Source organism: Microtus oregoni, unplaced genomic scaffold, assembly GCF_018167655.1.
Source record: "Microtus oregoni isolate MIOR12 unplaced genomic scaffold, Mior012 000030F_ref0000283, whole genome shotgun sequence".
Taxonomy (NCBI): Eukaryota; Metazoa; Chordata; class Mammalia; order Rodentia; family Cricetidae; genus Microtus; species Microtus oregoni.
This window is the reverse complement of record NW_024543089.1, coordinates 28,899,520-28,923,965: the sequence shown is the minus strand read 5'-3', so window position 1 is coordinate 28,923,965 and position 24,446 is coordinate 28,899,520. Positions and strand designations below refer to the sequence as shown.

The 24,446-nt window shown below is 38.7% G+C and overlaps 1 protein-coding gene across 2 annotated transcripts; it reads right to left on the bottom strand.

Moving 5' to 3' along the window:
• On the bottom strand, window positions 1-24,221 carry Arl6 (ADP ribosylation factor like GTPase 6). 2 transcript variants are annotated; one of them, XM_041678568.1, is made up of 9 exons: window positions 23,858-24,221; window positions 19,558-19,707; window positions 15,667-15,728; window positions 15,245-15,313; window positions 14,510-14,604; window positions 12,875-13,004; window positions 5,293-5,348; window positions 5,161-5,173; window positions 1-522 (listed from the first exon to the last, which is right to left on the bottom strand). In XM_041678568.1, exons 2-9 carry the CDS (start codon window positions 19,678-19,680, stop codon window positions 489-491), a joined length of 582 nt encoding a protein of 193 aa, XP_041534502.1. In that variant the 5' UTR covers window positions 19,681-19,707; window positions 23,858-24,221; the 3' UTR covers window positions 1-488. The 2 variants fall into 2 exon arrangements, with proteins under 2 accessions (XP_041534502.1, XP_041534503.1); XM_041678569.1 differs by lacking the exon at window positions 5,161-5,173 and having other exon boundaries at window positions 23,858-24,215.
• Window positions 24,222-24,446: the final 225 nt, after the last annotated feature.

Here is a 24,446-nt window from a genome sequence, read left to right as displayed (position 1 = left end):
TCTAGTTGGTATCTTTTATTTTTTTTTGATAGTGACACAATAAAAATTACATATATACCAATTACCTGTGATCTTTTATAACTCTTTAAAGCTGTTTCACTAACACAATTTGAGCTTTAAAGTCATACAATAAAGTGAACTTTTAGAAGACAATTAAAACTAAAAATACATTAAAGATATCATAAATCATGATAGGATATTGAGATGGCTTATAGCTGGTATTTACACATTCTAATTACAACAATATGTAGACCTTTACAAGAAGCTGGTAACTAAGGAGTTCAGAGGTAATGTTAATTTTATAGTTAGTGGCCAGATTAACAATGTCATAAGTCCTAAATTCTTAAAAAATTCTTTCAGAGTCCATAAAACCAAGCAGAATATTGTAAAATATTCTTGGTTGCACAAATCTTTTCAAATAAATTTGAGATTATTCACTATGCCTTACATAGACACCTTTAACTGAAAACTGGTGAGGTCTCCAGAGACTATCTTTTCATGTCTTCACAGCTTGGATCTGATCTGATAACAAACAGACAAAAAACTATTATCAGTCTCACAAGGGAAAGACCAGCAACCCTATTCTCTAAGTTAACTCAAGCCCAATCTATACAACACAGGGAGATCCTACCTGCATATACGTTTTCTTCTTAAGATACAATTAATAGTGCTGTGTTAATTTTTATATAAGCTGTCAGTAGGTAAGGAATTAGCTAATTCTACAGGCTTACTAGAAAGACCCCTAACAGTTTGTTTGGTCTTTGGTCCTTTTTGGTCGCTGTTACTTAATTAATCCCCTTCTAGGTAATTACTTACAACTCACTAAGCACACACAGCAATACCTGAAATATCAGTAGCCTTATTAGACTTCAGCTCTCACACTCCCATTCAATTCTCCCTTTGCAAGCTTTATGGCCCTAACACTTCTAACTCGGCTTGCCATCATTATTTGTATGACTATGACAATGTCATGCAGCATTCAGAAAGGTGGGTGTGTGCGCTTTCCTCTAAGGTTATAATCTCAACTAAGCCCGTTTCTTTCCCCTTCCTTCCTTCCTTCCTTCCTTCCTTCTCTTCTTCTTCTTCTTCTTCTTCTTCTTCTTCTTCTTCTTCTTCTCTTTTCTTTTTTAAGACAGGGTTTCTCTATGTAACAGCCCTGGCTTTCCTGGAACTAGTTCTGTATACTAGGCAGCTTGAACTCATTGAGATCTGCCTGCCTCTTCCTCTCAACTGCTGGGATTAAAGGTGTGCACCACCCCTTCTACCCAGCAAAGCAAGGAGTACTTGTTTTTGTTTTTTCGAGACAAGGTATCACTATCCTGGCTCTTCTAGAACTCACTCTGTAGACCAGACTGCCCTCGAATTCACAGAGATCCACCTGCTTCTGTCTTTCAAGTGCTGGAATTAAAGGCATGCACCACCACCCTCAGGCCTCTTCTTCCTTTTTAAAAAGCACATTTAACACTAATTCAGTCTCACATGTGAAGCACATTACATAACCTATCATCTTCACCTTCTTTTTAAACAATTATTTATGTATATGGGCGTTTTCCCTACATGAATGTCTGTGTACCATGTGCATGCCTGATGCTCACAGAAGCTAGTAATGTTGAGTCCCTGGAACTGGAGTCCTGGGTGGTTGTAAGCCCTCATGTGAGTGCTGAGAAGTTAACTCAGGTCCTCTGGAGGTGCAGCCTTAACCACTGAGCAATCTGTCTAGTCCCTGTTTACATCTTGTTGAAGAACTCTTTTCTAAACACCATGAGGACTCTCCCACCTCGACAGCCCTTTTCTCCGCTTGCTAGTTATTCTTGAGATCCCTTTCATCATCAGTCTGGGATTTCCATTAACAGTTCAGGGATTTTTTTTTTATCCTCCATTCCTGGGCTGGTTTTCCTAGCTCCTGATCCATCTAGTCATCCTTCCTTTCTTCCCTGTCTATCCTTACTTTGAGAGTGTGTGATGCACGTGAACACATTCATAGTCATGTGTCTGTGTGAATGTGTGTTGGTCCATGTGTGAAGGTCAGAAGTCAAACATGGTGGTGGTCCTTGTCTTCTATCTTAAAACAGGTCTTTGTGTTTGCTGTTGTGTATACCAGGCTAACGGAAACATGGCTTGTGTGGATTCTCCACCTCTGCCTTGCATTTTGCCACAGGCCCACTGGACAACAGATGAATGCTACTGGCTTTCAGTAAGTATTGGAGATTCAATCTCACTTAGGCCTCATGCCTGCACAATGAGCACTTTAGGAGTACATGGGGGAAATGAACTCCTTGATCTTGTCTTTTTCTTTTCCTGGTTTACTCTCTCCTTGAACTAATACAGCAGAACGTGTCTTAATTTACGGTCACATTTGACATTGCCTCAATATGTCATTACTGTATATCCTCTATGATCTTTTCCAGACACTCACCATTACCATGTCGCTCCAAAGTAGTGGGTGTTGGGAAGTTTGATGTAGCAATTCCTTTTCTTATGTGAAACCTATTTCCACCTCGGGAAGATTACACAGGTTTCCACTGTCTTCAGGGTTGAACCTTACTAATGATGTGTCTTGGGTAGAAATATTTTCTTCCCCTGTTCTGGGCTCTCAAGATTCAGTTCCAACAAATACTTTTTGATGACCCACTACTCCTCTCTAGTTTTTTTGGTTCTCTTTCTAAACTGTCTCATTTTTGGATACAGGATCTTCTCAATATAACCTCTTTGGGGTTTTGTTCTTGTTTTGTTGTTGTTGTTGTTGTTGCTGTTGTTTGTTTTCTAGATTGCTTGTTTTTTCTGTTTCTTTGTTTGTTTGTTTTAGACAAGGTTTCTCTGTGTAGCCCAGGCTTTCCTGGAGCTTGCTCTGTAGACCAGGCTGGCCTCAAACTCAGAAATCTGCCTGCCTCTCTCTCTTTCTTGAGTGCTGGGATTAAAGGTGTGCGCCGCCACTTCTGGCATCTGCCTCCTTCTTAGTCTGATTCCTCAGATGACTTTCTCTATCTTATGCCTACCTCTACTGTTTGTTTCCTGGTGGTGTAGGAAACAGAGGAGAATTACAATATTATCTATGGAACTTGCAGCCCCGCCTTGCTTTAAGTTTACTATTGCCACACATCGTGAGTCTGGTGTTCTCCAGTTCAGATAGTGTTTGAATATTTGCAAAGAATGATCCTTAAAACTCATTTTGCTATTGTAGTTCTTGGGTGTGGGAAGTCATGATTTCTCTTTTCAGTTCCAGATCCATCTTTTACTTACAAGCATATTCTAAACCCTTGGGAAGATCTTCCATGTGAATCAGGCTGCCCACTTAGGATTCAGCTTTTTGGGGCCCTTTAAAGCCAAACTACATCCATCAGCTCTCCAGCTTTCCAAACAAGATTACCATTTTTACCACATCCATTCTTGATGTGGGATAAACGGTCTGCCTCAAGGCCAGCTCTTTTGCTACTCTTCCTGTTGCACAGAGCAGACAAGGATGCTCCTACTTACCTTGCAGAGACTGTTGCAACAAAAGGACACAGAACAGGTTCTAACAATATTCTATTCTCACAAAGACTTGGGGCAGAAGGTAATAGGTCAGAATAGAAAGAAAAAGAATTGGTACCAAGAAGCGTTGAAAATTAGTCGTATAAAATTGGATCATTACTGACACCTAGTGGCTATTGCTATGGGTTAAAAAAATAAAAATATAACTATAAATGAAGGTGGGGAAGAAAGGAGAGACAGAAACCAAAACCTAGAAGCTATATCATCTTCTGTTCAGTGCTGTGCTCAGTCACTACACTAAGCACGCACGTGGCATCTTCACTGAGAGTAACATCAGCATTGGTAAAGGAAGAGGCAGGAAAGAAAATACATCTCTCTATTTTCTCTGGGGTTTTAATCTGTAACAATCAGTTTCTTTCAGAAGTCCATGCCATAACCCTGAACACTTCTTATAATAATTTGAAACACAAAGTTGGTGGGTTCAAAGAAAATATTCCTTTACTAATTTTGAGAACCATTAGAGATGTTTGTTTTACTTACTAATAAAATATGACTAGAAAGGTCATTAGTAAATGTTTTGATTAAATAAATACAAGCTAAAAAAGTCTGTGCCAGGCAGTGCTGGCGCACGCCGTTAATCTCAGCACTCAGGAGGCAGAGGCAGGCATATCTGAGTTTTGAGGCCAGCCTGCTCTATAAAATGAGTTCTAGGATAGCCAGGGCTATGTAGAGAAATATTGTCTCAAAAAACAAAACAAAACAAAACACCACTCCCCCCCCAAAAAAAACCAAAAAACAAGAAAAAAAAGAGAAAAGAAATGAAAAGCCTCTGTGTGGAATTCACTAGAAGAGCAGATCTTACATATTTCTATTTGCTATAAAACGTGCTTTTAGCATTTGTAGGCAGATTACTCCTCCACCCAACACAACAGGCTATAATTCTGCCATAGTTTCCAAAAGATGAAGGAAGAAAATGAAAAAGATACTATACATGTCTAATGTAAAAGGCTAAAGTACAAGGAAATAGTACTTACAACCACAAATTGTAATTAGAATTTGTATCTTTTTTTACCCCATTCAGAGTGGAAAGATTCCCAGAAAGAACAAATAGTCAGAAATTCTGTTTACACTGAAAACTTTTGATTTGGCCATAAAGATTTTACAGAAAGGACATACAGAACACACACCTTTCTATTGCTCTGCATGTTTTAAGCTGTTCTTATACACAGCAGATGATATGACCCTAGGGGAAACTATAACTTAATTTATTCCCTAATATAGCAATGATCTATTATAGCTATTTTGATTTAAAAAACTGAACTGAAAATAAACAAGGTATCAAAAGAATAATAGTATTTATAATACTCGTATGAATGTTGAAACTTGTGTATATATGCTATGTATAAATAAAAAAATATATGGATTAGTATACAGTATGGTAGAAAAAAAATAGTTGTCATTTGGTCCATAACATTTGTCTCAAACTTTAAATGTGTTCTTCAACTACTAGAGTTAATGAAAATCTGGGTCCATAAATTAAAACCATTTTCTAGATCTGATATATATATATATATATATATATATATATGTATATATATATATATATATTGAATATACACAGAGAAACAATTAATTAAATCTGCCAGAAAAATAAAATAAAGTAAATGCAGCAAGGTATCAGATACTTACTGTATTGTTTTTTCTGACAGCAGAAATAAAAAACAAGAATGAGGCATTGATGTAATAAAATTAAAATATAAAAATGAAATGAAATGAATGAAAAAGAAAGAGGCTACAGATGCACAGTAGCGTGCGGTGTACCTTGAAGCCAGTCCACACCTTCCTGTAGTCCTTCTCCTTTGATGGCATCACTCGCACTGAAATAAAAGTTAAACGAAATGTCCAGTTTATGGCATCATACAACTCTAGGATAAAATAATAATAATTTTGCCATATTGCAAAGAAATAAATACTAATATACATTATGCAAAACTATTAAGTATTAAAATAGAATATAAATAAGAGCTTAGAATCTGAGGACTTAGGAAAATACACATGAGACAAATTTTGAGAATCTGTAGTAATGTTAAGAACACATAAATATCAAGTTATTTTCTCACTGTAGAAAAATCTAGAGTTCACTGCCCTACCCTGCTCTACCCAGGGATCCAACAGCATTTACTTGTTACAAATGTTTGACTTAGGTCACGGTATACTCACAGAATCAACTGACTTCTTCCTCTGTGTAGCCTGGACTACCCTGAAACTCACTGAATAGACCAGGTTGGCCTCAAACTTCTATTTGCCTACCTCTGTTTCCCAAGTTCTGAGACTAAAGGCATACAGCACCACCCCTTGGCTGCTATAAACCTTTATAAGCTATTAGAAGAAAACAAAACTCCGGTCAATTTCAATTGTACTTTTATATTTACTACTTCAGTAACCTTTGGCATCTGCAACTGAGAGAATATTACCATGACCTAACATGGTTATTGAAGAATTACCTATTTGAAACATGCATGTACAAGAAAAAGTGCTTCTATTGTGTTCCATCCTTAAACCTCTAATGTGATATTTCGTCTATAATTGTTTAAGGTATATAAAACTAAAATAACAAAGTTCAAATAATCGTTTTGGGAGCTATAGACTAATATGTGTTACAGATCTAGCAACTTATTTAAAACCTATGATGATATTAATACATAATTAAAATTTCTGAATAATTAGAGGTTATTTTATAGCATTCACTTAGTGGGGAAGCAACATCTAAAGCATAGTAGAAAACCTAGAGAATTAAATTAATCTGGTTCTAACTAATGAAATTACTGCCAAGGAATTACTTGTTAAATTGAGACTACAGGTTAGAGAAGAATTCTTCAAGTAAGAAGTCAGAAGCAAATGGTATGAGGTAAATTACTAAAAGCACATTTTTGATTACATATCATAATAGCAAGGCATTAGTAGCTAAAATACTTTTATCAAAAATCCAAACTATTGATTTTGGCACATATAATTCTAGACAAGAATACAGGAAAGAGATCCTTGTCCATGAGACAAGTGAAACCAAGTGACTAAAAACCCTATATATTTCTCCGAAGAAGTTCCACCTTTCCTTTGAGATGAACTGTAAAACTCAGAACTAGAGCAAAAATCAAGCTCTTCACCACATGCTCCAGTGCTTTGGACTTTATGGCCCTGGGCAGCGGGGCTGCATCCCCAGCACCCCGGTTGCCTGGCTAGCTTATGCCCGAAATAACAACACACAAACTGTATTCATTTAATCACTGCTTGGCCCATTTCTATCTAGCCTCTTCTAGGCTAATTCTCACATATTAATTTAGCCCATTTCTAATCATCTGTGTAGCGCCCCTAGGTGCGCATACCGGGAAGATTCTAGCCTATGTCCATCCTGGGTCGGAGCTCCATCACGTGCGGCTGCCTGGGAGCTGGGAGCATGGCGTCTCTCTGAGGCGTCTGCTCCCGAGAGGAGAGCTGTGGAGTCTGAGCTCACTTCCTCTTCCTCCCAGCATTCTGTTCTGTTTACTCCTCCCACCTATCTTCTAACCAATGAGGGCCAAGCAGTTTCTTTTTATTTAACCAATGACCTTCCTCCATCATTTCCCCTTTTTCGGTTTAAACAAAAAACAACAACAACAAAAAAAGGCTTTAACTTTAACATAGCAAAATTACATATAACGAAACAGTTATCAAGTAAAAGTTACAATAATCTTTATCATAACTAAGGAAAACTATAACTATAACTAACTATTCTTAACTCCATCAAAGACTCCAGAAAAATACAATACTACCTAAGCAAACAAGAAAAAAGCAACTTTTAAAACTCGAGAAATAACAGAGACATCTCGTTGCCTGGACAATCACCCAAAGTTCCTCTGTACTGTTGGGGCATCCATCTTCAGTCTTCAGGCCCATGGTATCCAGCAGACATTTCCATAAAGCAGGAAAATTCAAAGTCAGTTCAGTTACTATCTGTTGTGTCCTGCAGAATGTCTTGCAGACTCTTTCATGAATCAGGAACCCTGAAAGATCATCTCACCTTAGGCAAGTTCAGTAGTCCTCTCTCTGTGGGTTCTCTGTGTAAAGTTTATGCAATAGTCCAGGCAAGAGCAGTTTCTTGCCCAAATGGCTATCAAACTCCATAACGAGCCTCTTTGATGCCCATCTTCCTCTTGAAGTAGATTGGTGCTGCCAGGAGCAGAGTGTCTCATTGTCATGAAAAATCCCAAGTTATTAAAACATTAAATGGCATATTCTGCAGTCTTTGAAAGATATGAAGAATGTCTATCTAACTGAAATGTATCTCTATATATCTAGAAAATCTAACTAACATGACTACAAGCTTGACCATTACTAATTATTATCCATTAACCGATTTCTTAATTATACATTACATTTTTTAATGAACTACACAATCACAATATCTTAATCAATATCAGAAATACATATACATATAACAAAATTGACCGTAAATCTCTATCAATAAAGCAAAATCTATACTAATGCAAATTATTCATACCTATATCATATCCCCCTTTAAATGTAAAAGAACATTTATAAACATTTTTTGGGAATATGGGCGCAGTTATTTCTCTCCAAACTGCTTCCTGCTGAATGGGGGCGTTGTTAATTAGGTCTTTCATGGTATAACCTGTGTGCTAGTTTCATCTCAGTTGGCAGTTGAGCGAAGCAATTTTCTGAAGGAGTTCACACCAACCCTTCAGGAGGGCGTGGTCCATCATACCAAATCGGAATAGAAGAAATGAACAGGGTCTCATCCTCTGTGAAAACAAAATAAGAAACTCCTTTCCAAAGCATCATGTCCTTAGATCCAAATTTCAAAGTCAAGGCATCAAAATATCTATGTTGGATTAGTTCAGCAGCATTTATAAATAAATATCTTTTGGCATCTGTTGCTCCTTCCTCAGCATATAAATAATTTAAAGAGAGCATAATAGCATACAGTATCAAAATTCTCTGTGGATTTTCCATCTTTGTGCAGCTTTGTTTTAACCTCTATTTTGTTTATTTTTACTTTTAACTCTTTGCTTTTTGAGACAGGTTCTCTGTATCTTTGACCTGAAGTAACCCTGTAGACCAGGCTGTCTTTGAACTCTCAGAGATCCACCTGTCTCTGCCTCCCAGTCACAGAGGTCAATCCCCCTCTGCCTTTCAAGTGTTGGGATTAAAGGTGTGTACTACTACACACAACTCTCTTCCTTTTTTTTTAAGAACTTCAACTTTTAGCTTGCATATATATTTTTTTTAATTTATTTATTCATTAAGGATTTCTGCCTCCTCCCCGCAACCGCTTCCCATTTCCCTCCCCCTCCCCCGATCAAGTCCCCCTCCCTCATCTGCTCGAAGAGCAATCAGGGTTCCCTGACCTGTGGGAAGCCCAAGGACCGCCCACCTCTATCCAGGTCTCGTAAGGTGAGCATCCAAACTGCCTAGGCTCCCCCAAAGCCAGTACGTGCAGTAGGATCAAAAACCCACTGTGATTGTTCTTAGAGTTCTCAGTATTCCTCATTGTCCGCTATGTTCAGCTAGTCTGGATTTATCCCATGCTTTTTCAGACCTAGGCCAGCTGGCCTTGGTGAGTTCCCGATAGAACATCCCCATTGTCTCAGTGTGTGGGTGCACCCCTCGTGGTCCTGAGTTCCTTGCTCGTGCTCTGTCTCCTTCTGCTCCTGATTTGGACCTTGAGATTTCTGTCCGGTGCTCCCATGTGGGTCTCTGTCTCTGTCTCCTTTCATCGCCTTCATTCATGAGGATGCCTATGTGTTTTGCTTTTGGATTCACCTTCTTATTTAGCTTCTCTAGGAACATGAATTATAAGCTCAATGTCCTTTATTTATGGCTAGAAAGCTTGCACATATTTTTAACACACAGTAAACCATTTAGAAATTTTCTTTGTCTTTGAATCTCTCTTTACTGTATATCTCTCTTTTTCTGACCACAAGAGCCATTAATTTACCAAGCAATCTCAGTAGGACTAAAGCCGTGGCTTTGACAGCTGGATCCAGCCTACTCCTTAGCTTTCCAGCCTCATGGCTGAGGTACTGGCTGTAGTCATATTTACTGCCACAACTCTATGGCATTTCAAGGTCCCTGCCAGCAAGCGAGCTTCAGCAGCCTGTGCTTGCAAACCACATGAACCACCTGCGTAAAAGAGTCAGAGTTTGCCCTGGCAGGACATCCCAGAAAGCCGGCATTTTTAAACGGCGCAGCTTTTTTCTTGCTATGGCTGAAAATCGAAAAGCATGCGTTCAGCTTTTCGTCAACACCATTTAAGTGTTTCGTGGCAGGACCTCTTAATGAGCTGCAGGGTTTTGCAGCTAAAGCTGAGTCAGGAAGCTTCTCTTAGATCAGAGCGCTTGCTTGCCTCTAACAAGCAGAGTGCCACAAATGCTTTAAAGCCAGAGTTCACGCTGGCAGCACAGCCCCAAGAAGCTGCGCTTTAAAATGACACAGTGTTTTTTCTGCTGCTGTTGCCGAATCAGGAAATCTCTCTACAGCACGCCACCAACAAACAGCAAAAATCTGTGTTAAACTCTCTCTTCCTTATTTTTAAGCCTTCTCAGGTTTTTTAAGTGGGTTTAGTCCATCACGTTGGGCGCCATTTGTTGAAATAAGGGTGGCAGGGCTGTGTCCCCAGCACCCTGGCTGCCTGGTTAGCTTATGCCCGAAATAACAACATACAAACTGTATTCATTTAATCACTGCTTGGCCCATTTCTATCTAGCCTCTTCTAGGCTAATTCTCACATATTAATTTAGCCCATTTCTAATCATCTGTGTAGCGCCCCTAGGTGCGCTTACCGGGAAGATTCTAGCCTATGTCCATCCTGAGTCGGAGCTTCATCACGTGCGGCTGCCTCGGAGCTGGGAGCATGGCGTCTCTCTGAGGCGTCTGCTCCCGAGAGGAGAGCTGTGGAGTCTGAGCTCACTTCCTCTTCCCCCTAGCGTTCTGTTCTGTTTACTCCTCCCACCTATCTTCTAACCAATGAGGGCCAAGCAGTTTCTTTTTATTTAACCAATGACCTTCCTCCATCAGAGTTATCTCTCAGTGGCCACAGCTCCCATAGCTTCCCCTTCCATTTCTCAGTGGCAGCCAGAGACCTAGCCATTCCTAGAACAGAACAAGTACACTCTTAGCCATGAAGAGCTTTTTCTTCCTGGCCTCTGGCTGGGTAGCTGCTTCTCCAACCAGGCCTTCACAGTAAATGCTCCCTGACTGATGTCAGGCCACAAAGAGAAGTCAGGCCGTGCTTTCTCTTCCGCTGTTAACATTTCTCCATCCAGTCATCTGATGTCTATTAGCTATTTCACAATTAAATATACAAATCCAAATATATCATGAAGGAACTAAGTCAAAAACATGCTAACTCAAATGAGACCCTAGACTCTATGATTAGTAAAAATGGTAAAAAGGAAGGTCCCGAATTCTTCTTTAGTTTCTCAGACTATACCAATATACTTGTATCCAATCTAAGGTAAGAGGCAGGTAATGTTTAATCTCCTCTATCCCTGAGGACAACCACCCATAGAGCTGAAGTTGGCAAAGAAGGATAAGCATATTTTCAATCTTGTGCATGCTTTAAAAGATATCACAAAATGCAGAACAAATCTTAAAAATGAAATGCTAATTTGAGTTTAGCAAAATGATGTCCAGTTTGAATTAAGGAGAAGTAAAGTTACAGGCAATTTAAAAAACTTCTTGTCATTTTTCTCTGCTGTATGGAGAACACAGACCTGGGAATATAATATTTTTAAGCATCATGACCTCACTTTTCACACAGACATTTTGAGATGTCATAACTGAATAAATAAATCTGGATAAATTCACCTGTTATCTTAGGTAGAAAGGGGCGATTAACTCATGAAATTGACACTTCATGGACACTTCTTGTGCCTCCTGTCAAGGCAACACAGAACTCTGCACAATGTAAACATTAGTATTTATTTGAATTTATGTTGTCTTTAGAGTCCAACAATTTGGAGTTCAGTGGTTTGTGATAGCAAAATTTCTATCTCAAAATTTTTTTCTGTCTAAAAAATCACACTCTCCTTTAACTATTAAATATGACTGGATCTCAGATTCAAATTGAACAACCATAGAGTACCATCAACCCCGTGCCACCCCCACTCAAGACCAAGAAAGATTTCACTGTTTCTGTTCTTGGTAGAGGGATGCCGGGCCCCACAGAATCTTGAGGTGGTCTCTGGGGTTTACTTACACTGCTCTGTTCAGCACCAAGGCTAGCTCTTAAGGACGCTTCTTAAAAGTATGATATTAATTCTCTGGAATTTCATACAATCTGTTCAGAGCACATTCACCCCCCCCCCCCACCCATTCAACTTCATGGTCTCTCTTTTAAAAACCCAGGGAGTCCAGTTTATGTTACCCCTGAAAAGTTTTAGGTGTGGGGTATCCCCTGGTGTGTGGTTGATCTATCAGGGGTCACACCCTTAAAGAGATACTAACTTTCAAAATGCTGCTAGGAGCGGAACTCCCATCACCCACTCCATATTGGGATTTCTAGGCTCCACTTTCTTTTGCTTTACAGTCTAGGTCACTTCTAGAGACAGTAAACTTCTCTACTTTGTGTCCAACTTCCCCCCAGTTATTATTTTAACTCTTATGGAAAGTGGAAAAAACTACAGAAGGACATTCTGGGGCATGGGAAAGTAAGTGGGTAAGTAGCAAAAGAGGATCTTAGGAAGGTAGCACATAAGAATTAAGAAACTCTTTCCTAAATATATAACGCACGCACAGCAGTTTCAGACACTGTTTGCTAGTATGTCCATATACAACCATTACCTCTACTTCCTCATTTGAATAAATGTATAATATATGTACCATGTACTAGTCACAAAATTGGGAAAAGAAAAATAAGGCAGCAATTAAAACATGGCAGAAATCCCAACTCCTAGAGAGCTGAGGCTAGTGTTAGGAAGACAGACTACCGCCAAAATAAAAAGCAAAAAAGGGGCCACATGGTAATGGTGAAACACAATAGCAGTCTCGGAGGATGACTCAGACAAGGCCACACCAGAGGGCGACTTTCCCAAGAAAGGATTGGGTTTGGCTGATTTCAAGTGAAAAAGCAAGTCACTGTGCTTGAAGGCAGGACAGCAAATGGATTATTTTATTTATGCTTTTTACCATAAGATTTTTTTAAAAAAACATACTTTTTATAGTGCTAAAGAATTTGAAAAGTTAACAGTAACATATTCATGAATAACTGAAATGCCACAATTCTGTGAAATACTTTGCATTCTACCATGTTTGCCATTTATAAATGATGTAAGAAAAACCTAAGCAGAACCCTACATTTCACAGACCTTTCAGAAAGACAAAATGAGAAATAAAAATGTTTTACCAAATATGCCACGGCTTGTCTTTGATGTTCTCTAAGCACAGCAACTGAGACACCTTTACCGATGTCACTGCATCTCTGAGATCCATTTTATTCGCAAAGAACAAGATTGGAATCCGGCGGTGCTTAATATCTGAAAGAGAAAGACGCCATCATAACACTTCTAGTGATTTGGATCTCTTTGCCCTAAAACCTTAAAACCGAAATAAGATAAACTGTTTCCCACTGCTTCTTTTAATATGACCCATACACAAACACAGATGCACAGTTAGACATTCATCTAAACAAAGAAATCAAAACTGCTTGGTAAGACTGTGTGCTAGGGACTTTAAACCAAAGAATAAAGTCAGAGAAGGAGAATCTAGCCGTTAGAGAAGCAGTTATGCAAAAGGACAAATATTTCTCTTGTTTGCAGTTGTCAACACAAAGGAGACAGACCTAAATAGGAAGATGAGGAGGAAATGGACTTGCTTTATTTTCTAAGTCACAGACAGCATCATGAACAAATGAGATTTTTTAACAACGTTATTTTTCTCATTTACAATTTTGAAAGCATTTTCCAAAGGTTTTGTTTATTTTTTTACATTTAACTGTGTGTGCACGTGTGTGTGAGTGTGTGACCACACACGGATATAGGTGTGCCATGGCAGGCATATGGTCACAGGAAGGATTCAACTCTCTCCCTGTCTACCATGTGGAGCTGCAGAATCAAACTCAGGATGGATCCCAGGTTTGGCAGCAAGTGCTCCTAGCTGCTAAGTGAAGCCAAGTCCAAACACATTAAAGAGCTTAGAATCCAGGAGAATCTCTTTCCCACCTTTGTGCGCAATCGCCTTCCACAGTAAGGACAATGCACACCAGCAACTTCACAGCTTGTAGAAACACTGTGTATTTCCAGCCATAATTATTCTAGCTAATTCCTTGTAACAACACACTTACCAATATTCTACATGTTTATTTTTTCACTTAATTCCCTAACTTACCCTTGTTACCTAGGCAACACAAAAACAAAAAGCCCAGGGGTTCACAACTGCCTGTATATCCAATTCCAGGGGATCTGAAGCACTCTTGTGGCCTTTGTGGGCTCCTGCATGCCCATGGTACATGTAAATACACTCAGGCACATACATACTTAAATAAAAAATAAATAAAACCACAATCTAATTATTCTTCCTACTTGAAGTTTTCCTAACATTGAGAGCAAAACAAGGCAGAAACATGGCCACCTTGCTAGCTGCTCCTGTTTCAACGTACTATGAAAATAAGGTAACCAAAGCAACTGTACCCAATATCCTATTGCTCAGAATGCCATTTCCCCTCATCTTTTCTGTCTGAATATTACTCTCTTATTACTATAGATTATTTATATATGTAACAAAGCAGAGAATTTTTAATGTTAAAGAAATAAATGCCAGTATTCCCTCCCAAAATAAAACAAAAAATCACTGTATAAAGCTTTGAAATTAAAAAAATATGCAGTTTTTATAAATTCTGTACAGTTGACAAGCTTTAAAATTTATAATTTAATTTGAAAATAATTCTATTTCATAAAAAAACTTTTTCTTAAACTAAGAAACAAAGCAACACATATAGATAGAACCCAACGCACAGACATCATGGCAGAAATTCCACTGATACCTGGGTGATTTAGAAGAGTATCAAGTTCTTCTTTGGCCACAACCATCCTTAATTTATCACTACTATCAATGACAAAAATAATGGCTTGTCCATCTCTGTATAATATAAAGAAATAGAATAATGACATATTTTACCACCACATGCAATACCAAGTGTGTATAAAACATCTTGTCCTAGTAAGTTGGCAGTGTTATATCTGAAATATTTACTAAACATTATGTCTGTATCCTCTGAAAAGTATCTTGTTTGGAAACATTTGTAAAACAAGTCATCAGCTGCGAAACAATCTTGTTGTTTTTTTTTTTTTCACTAAATATAGCCAGTAATAATTCTTATCTCTGAGCTGGCCCTTGAAGGAATAATTTGAATAGAAGAGTTTCTTCATGAAAGCAGCTATGGTACATAATTACACAGATGTGAGTGGACAAAGTATTGTGTAAGCACTGATAACCCAGGCTTCTAACCCAGGCTGGCCTTAAATTGTGATCCTTTTTTCTTAGTATTACAAGTACTAGGATTGCAGGCATATGCTCTGTAGCCCGATCGCTGGTTCTTAAAGTGTAGCTAAATTAACCACATAGAGAAATGGACACCAAAACCAGAGAAGAGAACAAAGGTACAGTGCTATGAATTGTATGAAGTTATATTATTATAGCAGATTTCGCTTTGATTTTTAATCAGTATTTGACATTAAAATGTAGCCATGTAGTAAGCAATACTCATGAAAATACTTACTTATAATAGTGTTCCCAAAGATTCCTGTACCTTCCTTGCCCTGACATGTCAAACACTGTAAAAGACAAACTATAAACAAAAGCAAGACATTACTATATTTTAAGCAACTAAGTTAAATGGTTATCTTTTAATATCTTAAGTTCTATCAGATCAATCAACATGGCTGTAGGATGATAAATGTGGTCAATATTTAAAAAAATGAAAAATAAATTTATTAATCTAAATATTATTTTGCAGTGAATAACCTAAAAATGTCTCCTTTGCTAATGAAGTTTTCAAGAGTTGGTCTAAGCTTTAAGGGCCGAGAATAAACTAAAGATAGTGGTACAAAAAGGTCTAAACCCATAGGGACAGGAAATGACAACTGATTTCCAGGTAAGTATGAAAACCCAGCTTCAGAGTCACAAAGAGAATGTGGTTACCTGGAGGACTTGAATTTCTCTATGCTGAATCCTATGGTTGGAACTATATCCTGACACTGGGCCTGCAAGAAAAGACATAAATTTAGATATTTGCAATTACAAAGATACCCATTTTTTTCATTTTTAAGATATGCTACCAAGGTGATGGCAAAATTAAATATTACAATTTCTGTAATAGGGACACATAAAAATATAAGGTTTACTTGCCAATTATGAATTGGTATAACATTTATGTGCAAATTCACATTTTGTTTTATTAAACAAGGTAAGTAAGTTTTCATATTAGGTTAAAAAAAGTCACTCTGGGCTCCTATGTTGAACTTCTTAATCACTGTATACATTATTTTTATTAAACTTATGTGCATTGAACTTACGTATATTTGTAATTGTCTATCTTCATGTCTGGTCCTGCTCTCAAGAGGCTCATCAGACAGAGAATGTAAGCCACCATCAACAATGACAACATGGATAAAGAGAACTTGGGAGAGAATGGTAGGTACGGGAAACCCTAGGACAAGTTCCTGGCCAAGAATATTCCAGTAAATGGAGTTAGTCAGTACACTGATTAGGTAGAGAAGGAACTTGCTACTCAGGAAAGACAGAAGGTGTGTATGTCTAATGTACATTGCTAAGTAAAAGAGTGATACAGGCTGAATTAAGATAGGTGGGGTCATGATGGCTCTGGTGAGGAGTTCTACAGGAAGAACCCTATAGAACCCTGTAGAACAGGGCCAAGAGAACAGCAGGACACACTTTGACAGGTTTCACAGACATTTAAAAATATACTGATAATTGACACATTAAATGCCTCCTAGAATTTCCATCATCAAAACTGTTCATTCATTTAAACAAAAATGTATCCACTTTATGATACAGATGCTTAGAAGTTATTCTTGACTTCTCCTTCGTTACATGCTAAGTATGAAGCCATTCGCTCTCTAAGTTTTACCGGCCCTGTGCCATTACCTTAGACTAGACCTTTCCGTTTGGTGCTCTGAATTACAATAGCCTCCTAATCACTCCTAATGTGCTCTGCCACCTGGCACGAGTTATTTAAACCTAGGTTTGCTTAAATGTCAACTATATTATTGTGCTCATAAAGTTATTATGAGAATTAAATGAGCTAATAGGTACTAAATACTCAGCATGGTTTCTATAAAATTCCACAAATGTTTGCTATTATTATAATTATATTCTCATTTTGGTTAGTCTTATTCCTAGGTTTCCTCATACTGCCTTTATAATAGCTAAATAAAAAAAAATCTTGTTCCTTTTATGTGAAAATAAGAGTAGAAGAAGGGAAAATTTGCCTCACATTAGCATGTTCACTTGGGTACTCTACTCTTATAAAATTTAAAGCCAACTGGAAGAAAAGCTGGAAATGAACTGGAGCATGGGAACATCAGCAGCAATGCGCTGCGACCAGACCTCCCCCAGGTCTGGTTCCTCAGCTTTTCCGTCTACTCAGCCTTTGAGCTGCATAACTAGTTCCCCCAAAGTATTGTTTTCATTTGCTAGAAAAAATAAACTATTTTGTGGCATCTGGGGTCTTGCCTCATTTCTTGGAGGTTCCTTGAACAACAAGCTTTGGAATAAAATGTTTTTTAATTTTATTGTTTTTCCTATGATCCTACCATTTTTATTTAAAAGGTTTTTTTCATCAATCACATGATAAAGGTTAAGAATTTAATGAAATTACAGAAAAATACACCAAATAATAACAAGTGTCTTCACTGAATTATAACTAGAATAATTAAGTTACCTCTATATAATTACCTAGGTTCTCCACACTCCTTTTAAAATTTAGCCTGAAGGGATAAAATCCCTCAACTATTTCTTCTCCAAAGTTCTAATGGAAATAATCCACAAAAGAAAGTCCAGAAGTTAGCCAGGATAGAGTAGATTCATATGGAACTCATCTTCCCCTACAGTAATTCAAAGTAAAGGCCAGGCACTGCACACATTCAGAAAATGGATACAATGGACATCCTGGAGTCCATAGGCCAACTTCTCTAGCAGAATCTGTGAAGTTCAGATTCCGTGAGGGATCATGTCTGAAAAAGTAAGGTGGAGAGAAACTGAAGCCGAAAACTGCAGTCAACCTCTGGCTTTCCCACAACAGGCACACTTGCCGCTATCTCCCCAACAAAGAGTCATCTCTAGTATTAATTTCCCTCTGTTTTACCCAGGAATAAACACATCCAGTCACTAAACTGGAATGGCAACAAGAAAGGAAGGAGTGTAGCCTGTGTAATTTGAGGCAAGCAGTGATTAGACCAGTATCAACAGGATCAGAACAGAATTTCTAAGAGAAGTCTTAGTTTCATCAACTCTGTTAAAAACTATATCTCCATGTAATCAACAAAATCCCATGATCAAATTTGATGATGATGATGATGATAATAATGGACATCAATCTATTCATCTACCATCTAAAATATATTTCAGTGCTAATCCTCGTTCTAGGTATTTGTTATTCAATGCTTGATAAATCAAGGGCTCTTTTTTTTGGTTTTGTTTTTCTGAGACAGGGCTTCTCTGTGTAACAATATTGGCTGTCCTGAAACTCACTTGGTAGACCAGGCTGGCCTCAAACTCACTGAGATCCACCTGTCTCTGCCTCCCAAGTGCTGGGATTAAAGGTGTGTGCTATCACCACCCAGCACCAAGGGCTCTTTTGATGTTGAGGAGAAATAAAATAAGCAAGGTATCAACTTAATATGCAACACATTATCAAATGAATATTCAAATTGCTTAGGAATTTTTCAAGAAAAAGCTAGATGCTTTTTCCTCCTCCCAACGAAAAGGGGGATCTCACCATGCAGTCCTAGCTGACCTGAAGCACTCTATGTAGACCAGATTGGCCTGGAACTCGTAGAGATTGGTCTGCCTCTGCCTCCTGAGTGCTAAGATTAAAAGCATATAAATACCGCCTTGACTTGGTCAAAACTACATTCTTTCTTACAAAGGGTGAAAAATACCCTCTCAACTGAGGATATTTATCATTTCAAATACAACACTAGGATAATTTATTCTTAAAAATAAGTTTGAGTCTAAAATCAACTTATAAAAATATCAAATATATATATGGAGACAACATGGAAAAGTCTTATAAGACTTTTCCTAACAGAACACCATAGATCAAATGGTTAATACAGTTAGTTAACTGACAATAGCACCCAAATGTAGATGAAAACTCACAAGTGATGAATCTAAAATAAGATGGAAAAAAATGTGAAATATACAACCGAGTAACATAAGTATGGAGCGTCTAAACCTTTCATTTCAATAACACCTTTCAGCTATTATTTCTACAGTTTAAAGGCGGGTGGGGGAAGCAAAACAAACTGCTCTTAAGATCTTCAATTCTTCTGAACCAGGACAGCTACAGCTTAAAGTTCAACAAATCATATCAGGAATTATGTGCAACAAAGCTGACTTGTGACTTATGAATCATATGTTGTATGTTCTGGCTTTATATATTCTCAGGGATAAAATAATATTTCATTCACATGTTGCTCGAAATAACTACCTGTCACCAAAATGCACAGCACTGTCTAATTATCTGCAGAACCTAGAAAAATGAGGCATCTTTCCCTTTGCTTTGTTCTTCCCATGAAGAAGAAATTCAAACAAAGTCAGTGCAATCTATAAATAAATTTAGTTTGTGAAACATTTTAGAGAAGTATGAAGGAAGAAAAAGAATATTTCTGCTTAATAATCAAGATTTACCTGCATATTGTATAAATACGCGGCATATGCAGCAAGTAACCCCTTAATCAGCCGTAAGATTAGCAGTTAACAAGGTTACAGAAAGTTATAACTTCCAAGTAATGTTGCACATAACTCTCGCTAGAACCAGAAAATGTGAACCTTTACAGAAATACTTACATTTGAAGGTTTAAGTTTGTTAATGATTGTAGTTTTGCCACTATTATCCAGCCCAAGGCATAAAACATGAACCTCCTTCTTCTTCAGGCCGAGTAAACCTGAAAGTCTGTCCAGTAATCCCATAATGTGATTTAAATATTTACAAAGCAACTGCAAAGAAAAAGAAATGATTATTTCAAAGGTACCTTACATATATAATAATGCTAGTATATACATAAAAAATGTAAGGATAATGGCAGTGTCCAAAACACATCGGTGTGGCTTTACTCCTAGTAAACAGTATAAGCCGATTAGCAGAAAGGAGCCTTAACTGAGATGGAGACTGGCAGCCTGTAAACCTTGACAGCAAGGAACAACATCCCTGAGACAATCACATTCACAATATTCAAGAAGAAGCTCTTGTTAGCGTCAGCAGCATGTGGAGTCTGCCAATTGTAGTTTTCAAAGTTATTTATGAATAACAGTCCATGATACAGTCCTCAATGCTGGACACTAAGCTCTTAAGACATAGGTCTCCAAGGGGTATTTATTATTACTGTCAGGTGTGGGATAGCTCCTTTCCAGTTGTTGGCATAGGAGGGAAATCTCAGAGACAATACACAAGCTATTGCCATTGCTCTTGGTTGTCCATGGAAACTTGATGTTGAGACACTATTGCAGAAGACACCACACATTTCAGTCACAAGATATATGGAGAAATCCAGTTGGCACTGATCAAAAGCTTCTTCCCTGATAGCTAGCTTTTATAGTACAGGAAACTGCTACACAGACTTTGTGGGCAAAAAGTCATTAAAAGTCTTCCTCATCTGTAAACGCTGAGAGATATTACAACGACCAACCTTACAGGCTATGCCCATGGAAGAAAGAATGACATTGAAGGTTATGGGGTTAGCCAACTGCTTTCTGACTGAACTTAAGACCTACTTTTCAGGGAGAAACTTATGCCTGGTATGGCAAACCTAATCAAGAACCCATGAGTGGGGAGGTCATAGGGAGGACCCAAATACTATTACTTGCTACATGGACGCAGTAGTAAACTGCTCCCTCTACTTTTGTCACTACAGCCGTAGATTAAAGCAGTTCTCAACTCTTATCAGGGAAGATTCTTTCTGCAGTGGATAGCTCTTGATTCAGAGATTCACAAACAGTCCAAGCACAGAGAATAAGCAACTATAAATGCTCAGCTCTAAAAGGAACATCTGTCTATATCATACCCCACCTCCCTAGGCTTAGGGAACATTCTGGAAGAGGAGGCAGAAAGGCTATACAAGCCTGAAGTTGGGGAGTGGGGTGCCAAGCAGAATCTTCTGGGTATGATAGGGCCAATGCACTCATGAACTGTTAGCAGCTGTGATTGCCTACACAAGAACTCCCCAAGCCAGTCAACATTCCAGCATGAATTAGGGAAAGGCTTACCACAGAAGCTATTGGCAGTAGATGGCTGTTAGGGAAAGACAGTTTCCTCCAGGGATGCAGCCATTGGCTGGTTGCCCATGCAGATGGCTCTACACCCATGAGCGTAATAGCATACTAATTGTGCTCACTGGGTTACTTCAAAAGAACAGAAAGAAGAGGAAATAAAGTTGGGAGGGCAACATGGGGGAAGTGTCTAGGTAGAGCTGGAGTTGGGGAACAGTACTGAAGATAATCAAAATCCATTGTGCATTGTACACAAGTATAAAATTCTTTTTCTTTCTCCCCCCACCCCCAAGACAGCTTTTCTCTGTGTAACCGTTTTGGTTGCCCTGGAACTTGCTTTGTAGACCAGGCTGGTCTCAGTCTCACAGAGATCCACCTGCTTCTGCCTCCCACGTGCTGGGATTAAATGTGTGCACCACCACCACCCACCTACAAGTATAAAATTCTTAAAGAATAAATTTAAAATATTATACTTTAAAAATCCAAATTATATAACCATCTAAAGCAAACTTTAAAGAACTCCCCAAAATGAGCCCTCAGAAAACAAATTCCATTAGCAATCTAAGACAGAAGTGCCTTGAAGCCAAATAAAACTTCAGCTAATATATTACTTGCTTTGAGCAGTTTTCTGTCTGTTCCTTTCCCTCAATGAAAGTACTGTTAAATTTACACTCCACATCTCAAAGCTTTTAAAGGAACTTTCCTTTGGTTTCATCGAACCCTAAATATTACTATGACAGGAGAAGAAAAAATACTCCTCTTGCTAACCACCTGACCCTTCCAGTACTGCCACAATATACCTGTGTACTGAAGAGTTTCCCTTACTCTCTCAACATAAATTTCCAAAGTTCCTGAGGCAGTAATTCACTTCATTGATTCTCATGTTCATTTAAGGTCACACAAATCTGTCATGTTACAGCTCCTTTCAAATGTTTTTGTTCTATAGCACTCCAAGCAAGGGATGCTGAGAAGTAAAGCTATAGCAAGTTAATCAATAGGAAGCTTTTAACTTAAAGGCATAAGAAAAGTGATTGTATAGTTGACATTTTGCTTAGTGCCTTTGGGAGACTTCAACCAATTAGTGCCTACAAGGTGCAGTGCCTCCCTCAAGGGTGGGGCCTACAAAAAAACTTATTTATTATCCAAAGGATGGGTTCAATCTTAGGTAACTCCTTTATGCTAGCTCAAAACCTTTCATATTAGATTTTAAAAGCTCATTTCAACACATTTCTTTGAGTCCTAGCTTAGAAGTTGACATTTTAATGAATCTATTTTATCTTGTGATATGAAACAACTCATATTTATCATTTTAATTTGCTATTAAGTACTGTACTGTGCTAACCATTTTAGCATAGATTCTTAGTGTAAAAAATTAGTTTTACACTCTTTTTTGCAACTCATGTCTATTTAAATTTTCTAAAGAAAAGTATATTATCTTCGGAAATAAGTATGTAGCCAAATGATAAAGTGCTTGCCTGCGATGTGCAAAAGGCCTAGGTTTGATCTTAAGCATTGTAAATAGAGAAAGAAAAAAATGAAAAATTTTACTGGAGAGACCACACCGTTATTAAGAGGGCTTGCTGATCTTCCAGAGGACCAGAGTTTTGTTCCCAACACCCAAAGAATGAAATTCTCAAGTACCAGTAACTCCAGTTCCAGGGGTAGTCACACTTTTTTCTGGCTTCAGTAGACATGACACTACATGAACAAATACACACACACACAGAGAGAGAGAGAGAGAGAGAGAGAGAGAGAGAGAGAGAGAGCGCTAAAACTAAAATCTCTAACGATTTATTTTCATCTTTGTTTAAGAACTAGGTAGAAAGCTGATAGTGAGTTGAGACAAGACTGCCTTAACGGATAGGAAGCACAGCATATTGGCTTTTATTAGGAAAACAATATACCTTCTGCTTTAAAAGTCTTACTGTATGTACTGTATAACATTGGCAGAATTGATATCTAAAGTAAACTTTTTAAATGAAACAACTCTTGTATTGGAATCAAGAACGCGTAGGTTTGACCACTGGCACTGCACTACTCCTGTGTCAAACCTTTCTGTCCTTCAGTGTTGTGGGTTGTGCACACGTTTCAAGGTTGTTCACAGTCTAGCTGATAGTTTTTAGTTCCTCATCTCACTCCTGCCCTTTATATATACATCAGTCAAATTCTCCTAGCTGCTTTCTGAGAATTAACTTTCCAAAGGATTACTGGTTGCCAGAAAAAGCACCGAGGAATTAGCATTTTATCCACACATAGAGGCTTGGAAGGAAGCTGCAGAGAGAGATGAGATCAGGCAGAGAAAACTCCAGAAATGCTACTTTGTAAACTTTTAAGCACGTTGGGAGAATGGGCTGCTGCACATTCTTACTACCGCAATTAAACAATCTTATTCAGTTTAAAATTTTTGATGATGAAATTTCAATTAAATAATTCACACATCGTATAAAAAGTCCGTCGCGGGCAGCTTTAAAGTCAACCAAGCAAGCAAGTAAACAAACAAACAGCATTCTCCAAAGGAAGTTCAATACATTTTCGAGGCTCCTTGGTATTCATCATATAAACTTTTCTCCTTTTCCATCCCACAAATTAAAAACAGTAACTCGTTCGGATTGAAAAACATGGGCAATAACTTATTCTAAATCGGACACGGAGAAGGTGGCCTTTGGCTACCGGGGTGGATACGGCTACAATCAGGCAGCGGGAACTTTCTGAAGTAATGGATCCTGGCGACGGTTCCACCGCACTACAACCACAGCAGCAAGATAGTGTGTACTTAACGAGGGTGGAAGTGAGAGTGTGGAAAATTATACCCAACAGATCTGAGAGATAACACAGAGAATGAGTTGAAGACAGGCAAAAAGCCGGGTGGGAGCGGAGATACCTGATCTTTGAAGGCAATCCAAAGGCCAAGGGGCTGGCAAAGGCAGGAATTGACGCACTCTTTCCGCGGGCAGAAGCCTCAGCCTTCCTCTCTATGCCCCCGTAGGAAGGTTACCTGGTCTCGAGCACAGCCTCTCCTACAAGTTGGGGGAACAGGAGCTCCTTCCGGTTCCCAAAGCCACGCCCCCTCGGGCGTTGTAACGCCTCCGCTGCTGCGTTCTGATTTCTGCGGTGAAGAACACTGGGTAAAAAGTGGCCCGATTCCCGCAGGGGAGTTCTAATAGAGGGAGAGTGAGCACAGAAGACACGGGGAACCGGCAATACGCTGGGAGCCGAGGGGTAGCGCCTTCGCTGCAGGAACCTGCTGGGAGTTGTAGGCCGGCGCACAGCTTGCCGGGTAGTGCGCTGGGGGCTTAGCTGCGCGCGCATCTCTGACGGAGGGACGACCTCCTGGCCCCCGTGGTTTGGCACAGATTTGGGGTGACTGCCACTCAACCGCAGAGGGCGGCATGGTGTGGAGCGAGAATCTGCACAGATGTGGTTCTGCTTCCCATCGCCCAGACCTTTCCCCTGGGTCAGCTAGGCCTGAG

What these genes read in the sequence shown, in the direction of transcription:
- Arl6 (XM_041678568.1), bottom strand. Translation starts at nt 19,680, where the DNA reads ATGGGATTACTGGACAGACTTTCAGGTTTACTCGGCCTGAAGAAGAAG. An exon ending in CTTTGGGAACACTATTATAA is followed by an intron (nt 14,605 to 15,244) that starts GTAAGTATTTTC and finishes TATATTATACAG; the next exon opens with AGATGGACAAGCCATTATTT. An exon ending in TACTCTTCTAAATCACCCAG is followed by an intron (nt 13,005 to 14,509) that starts GTATCAGTGGAA and finishes TTTCTCTTTCAG; the next exon opens with ATATTAAGCACCGCCGGATT.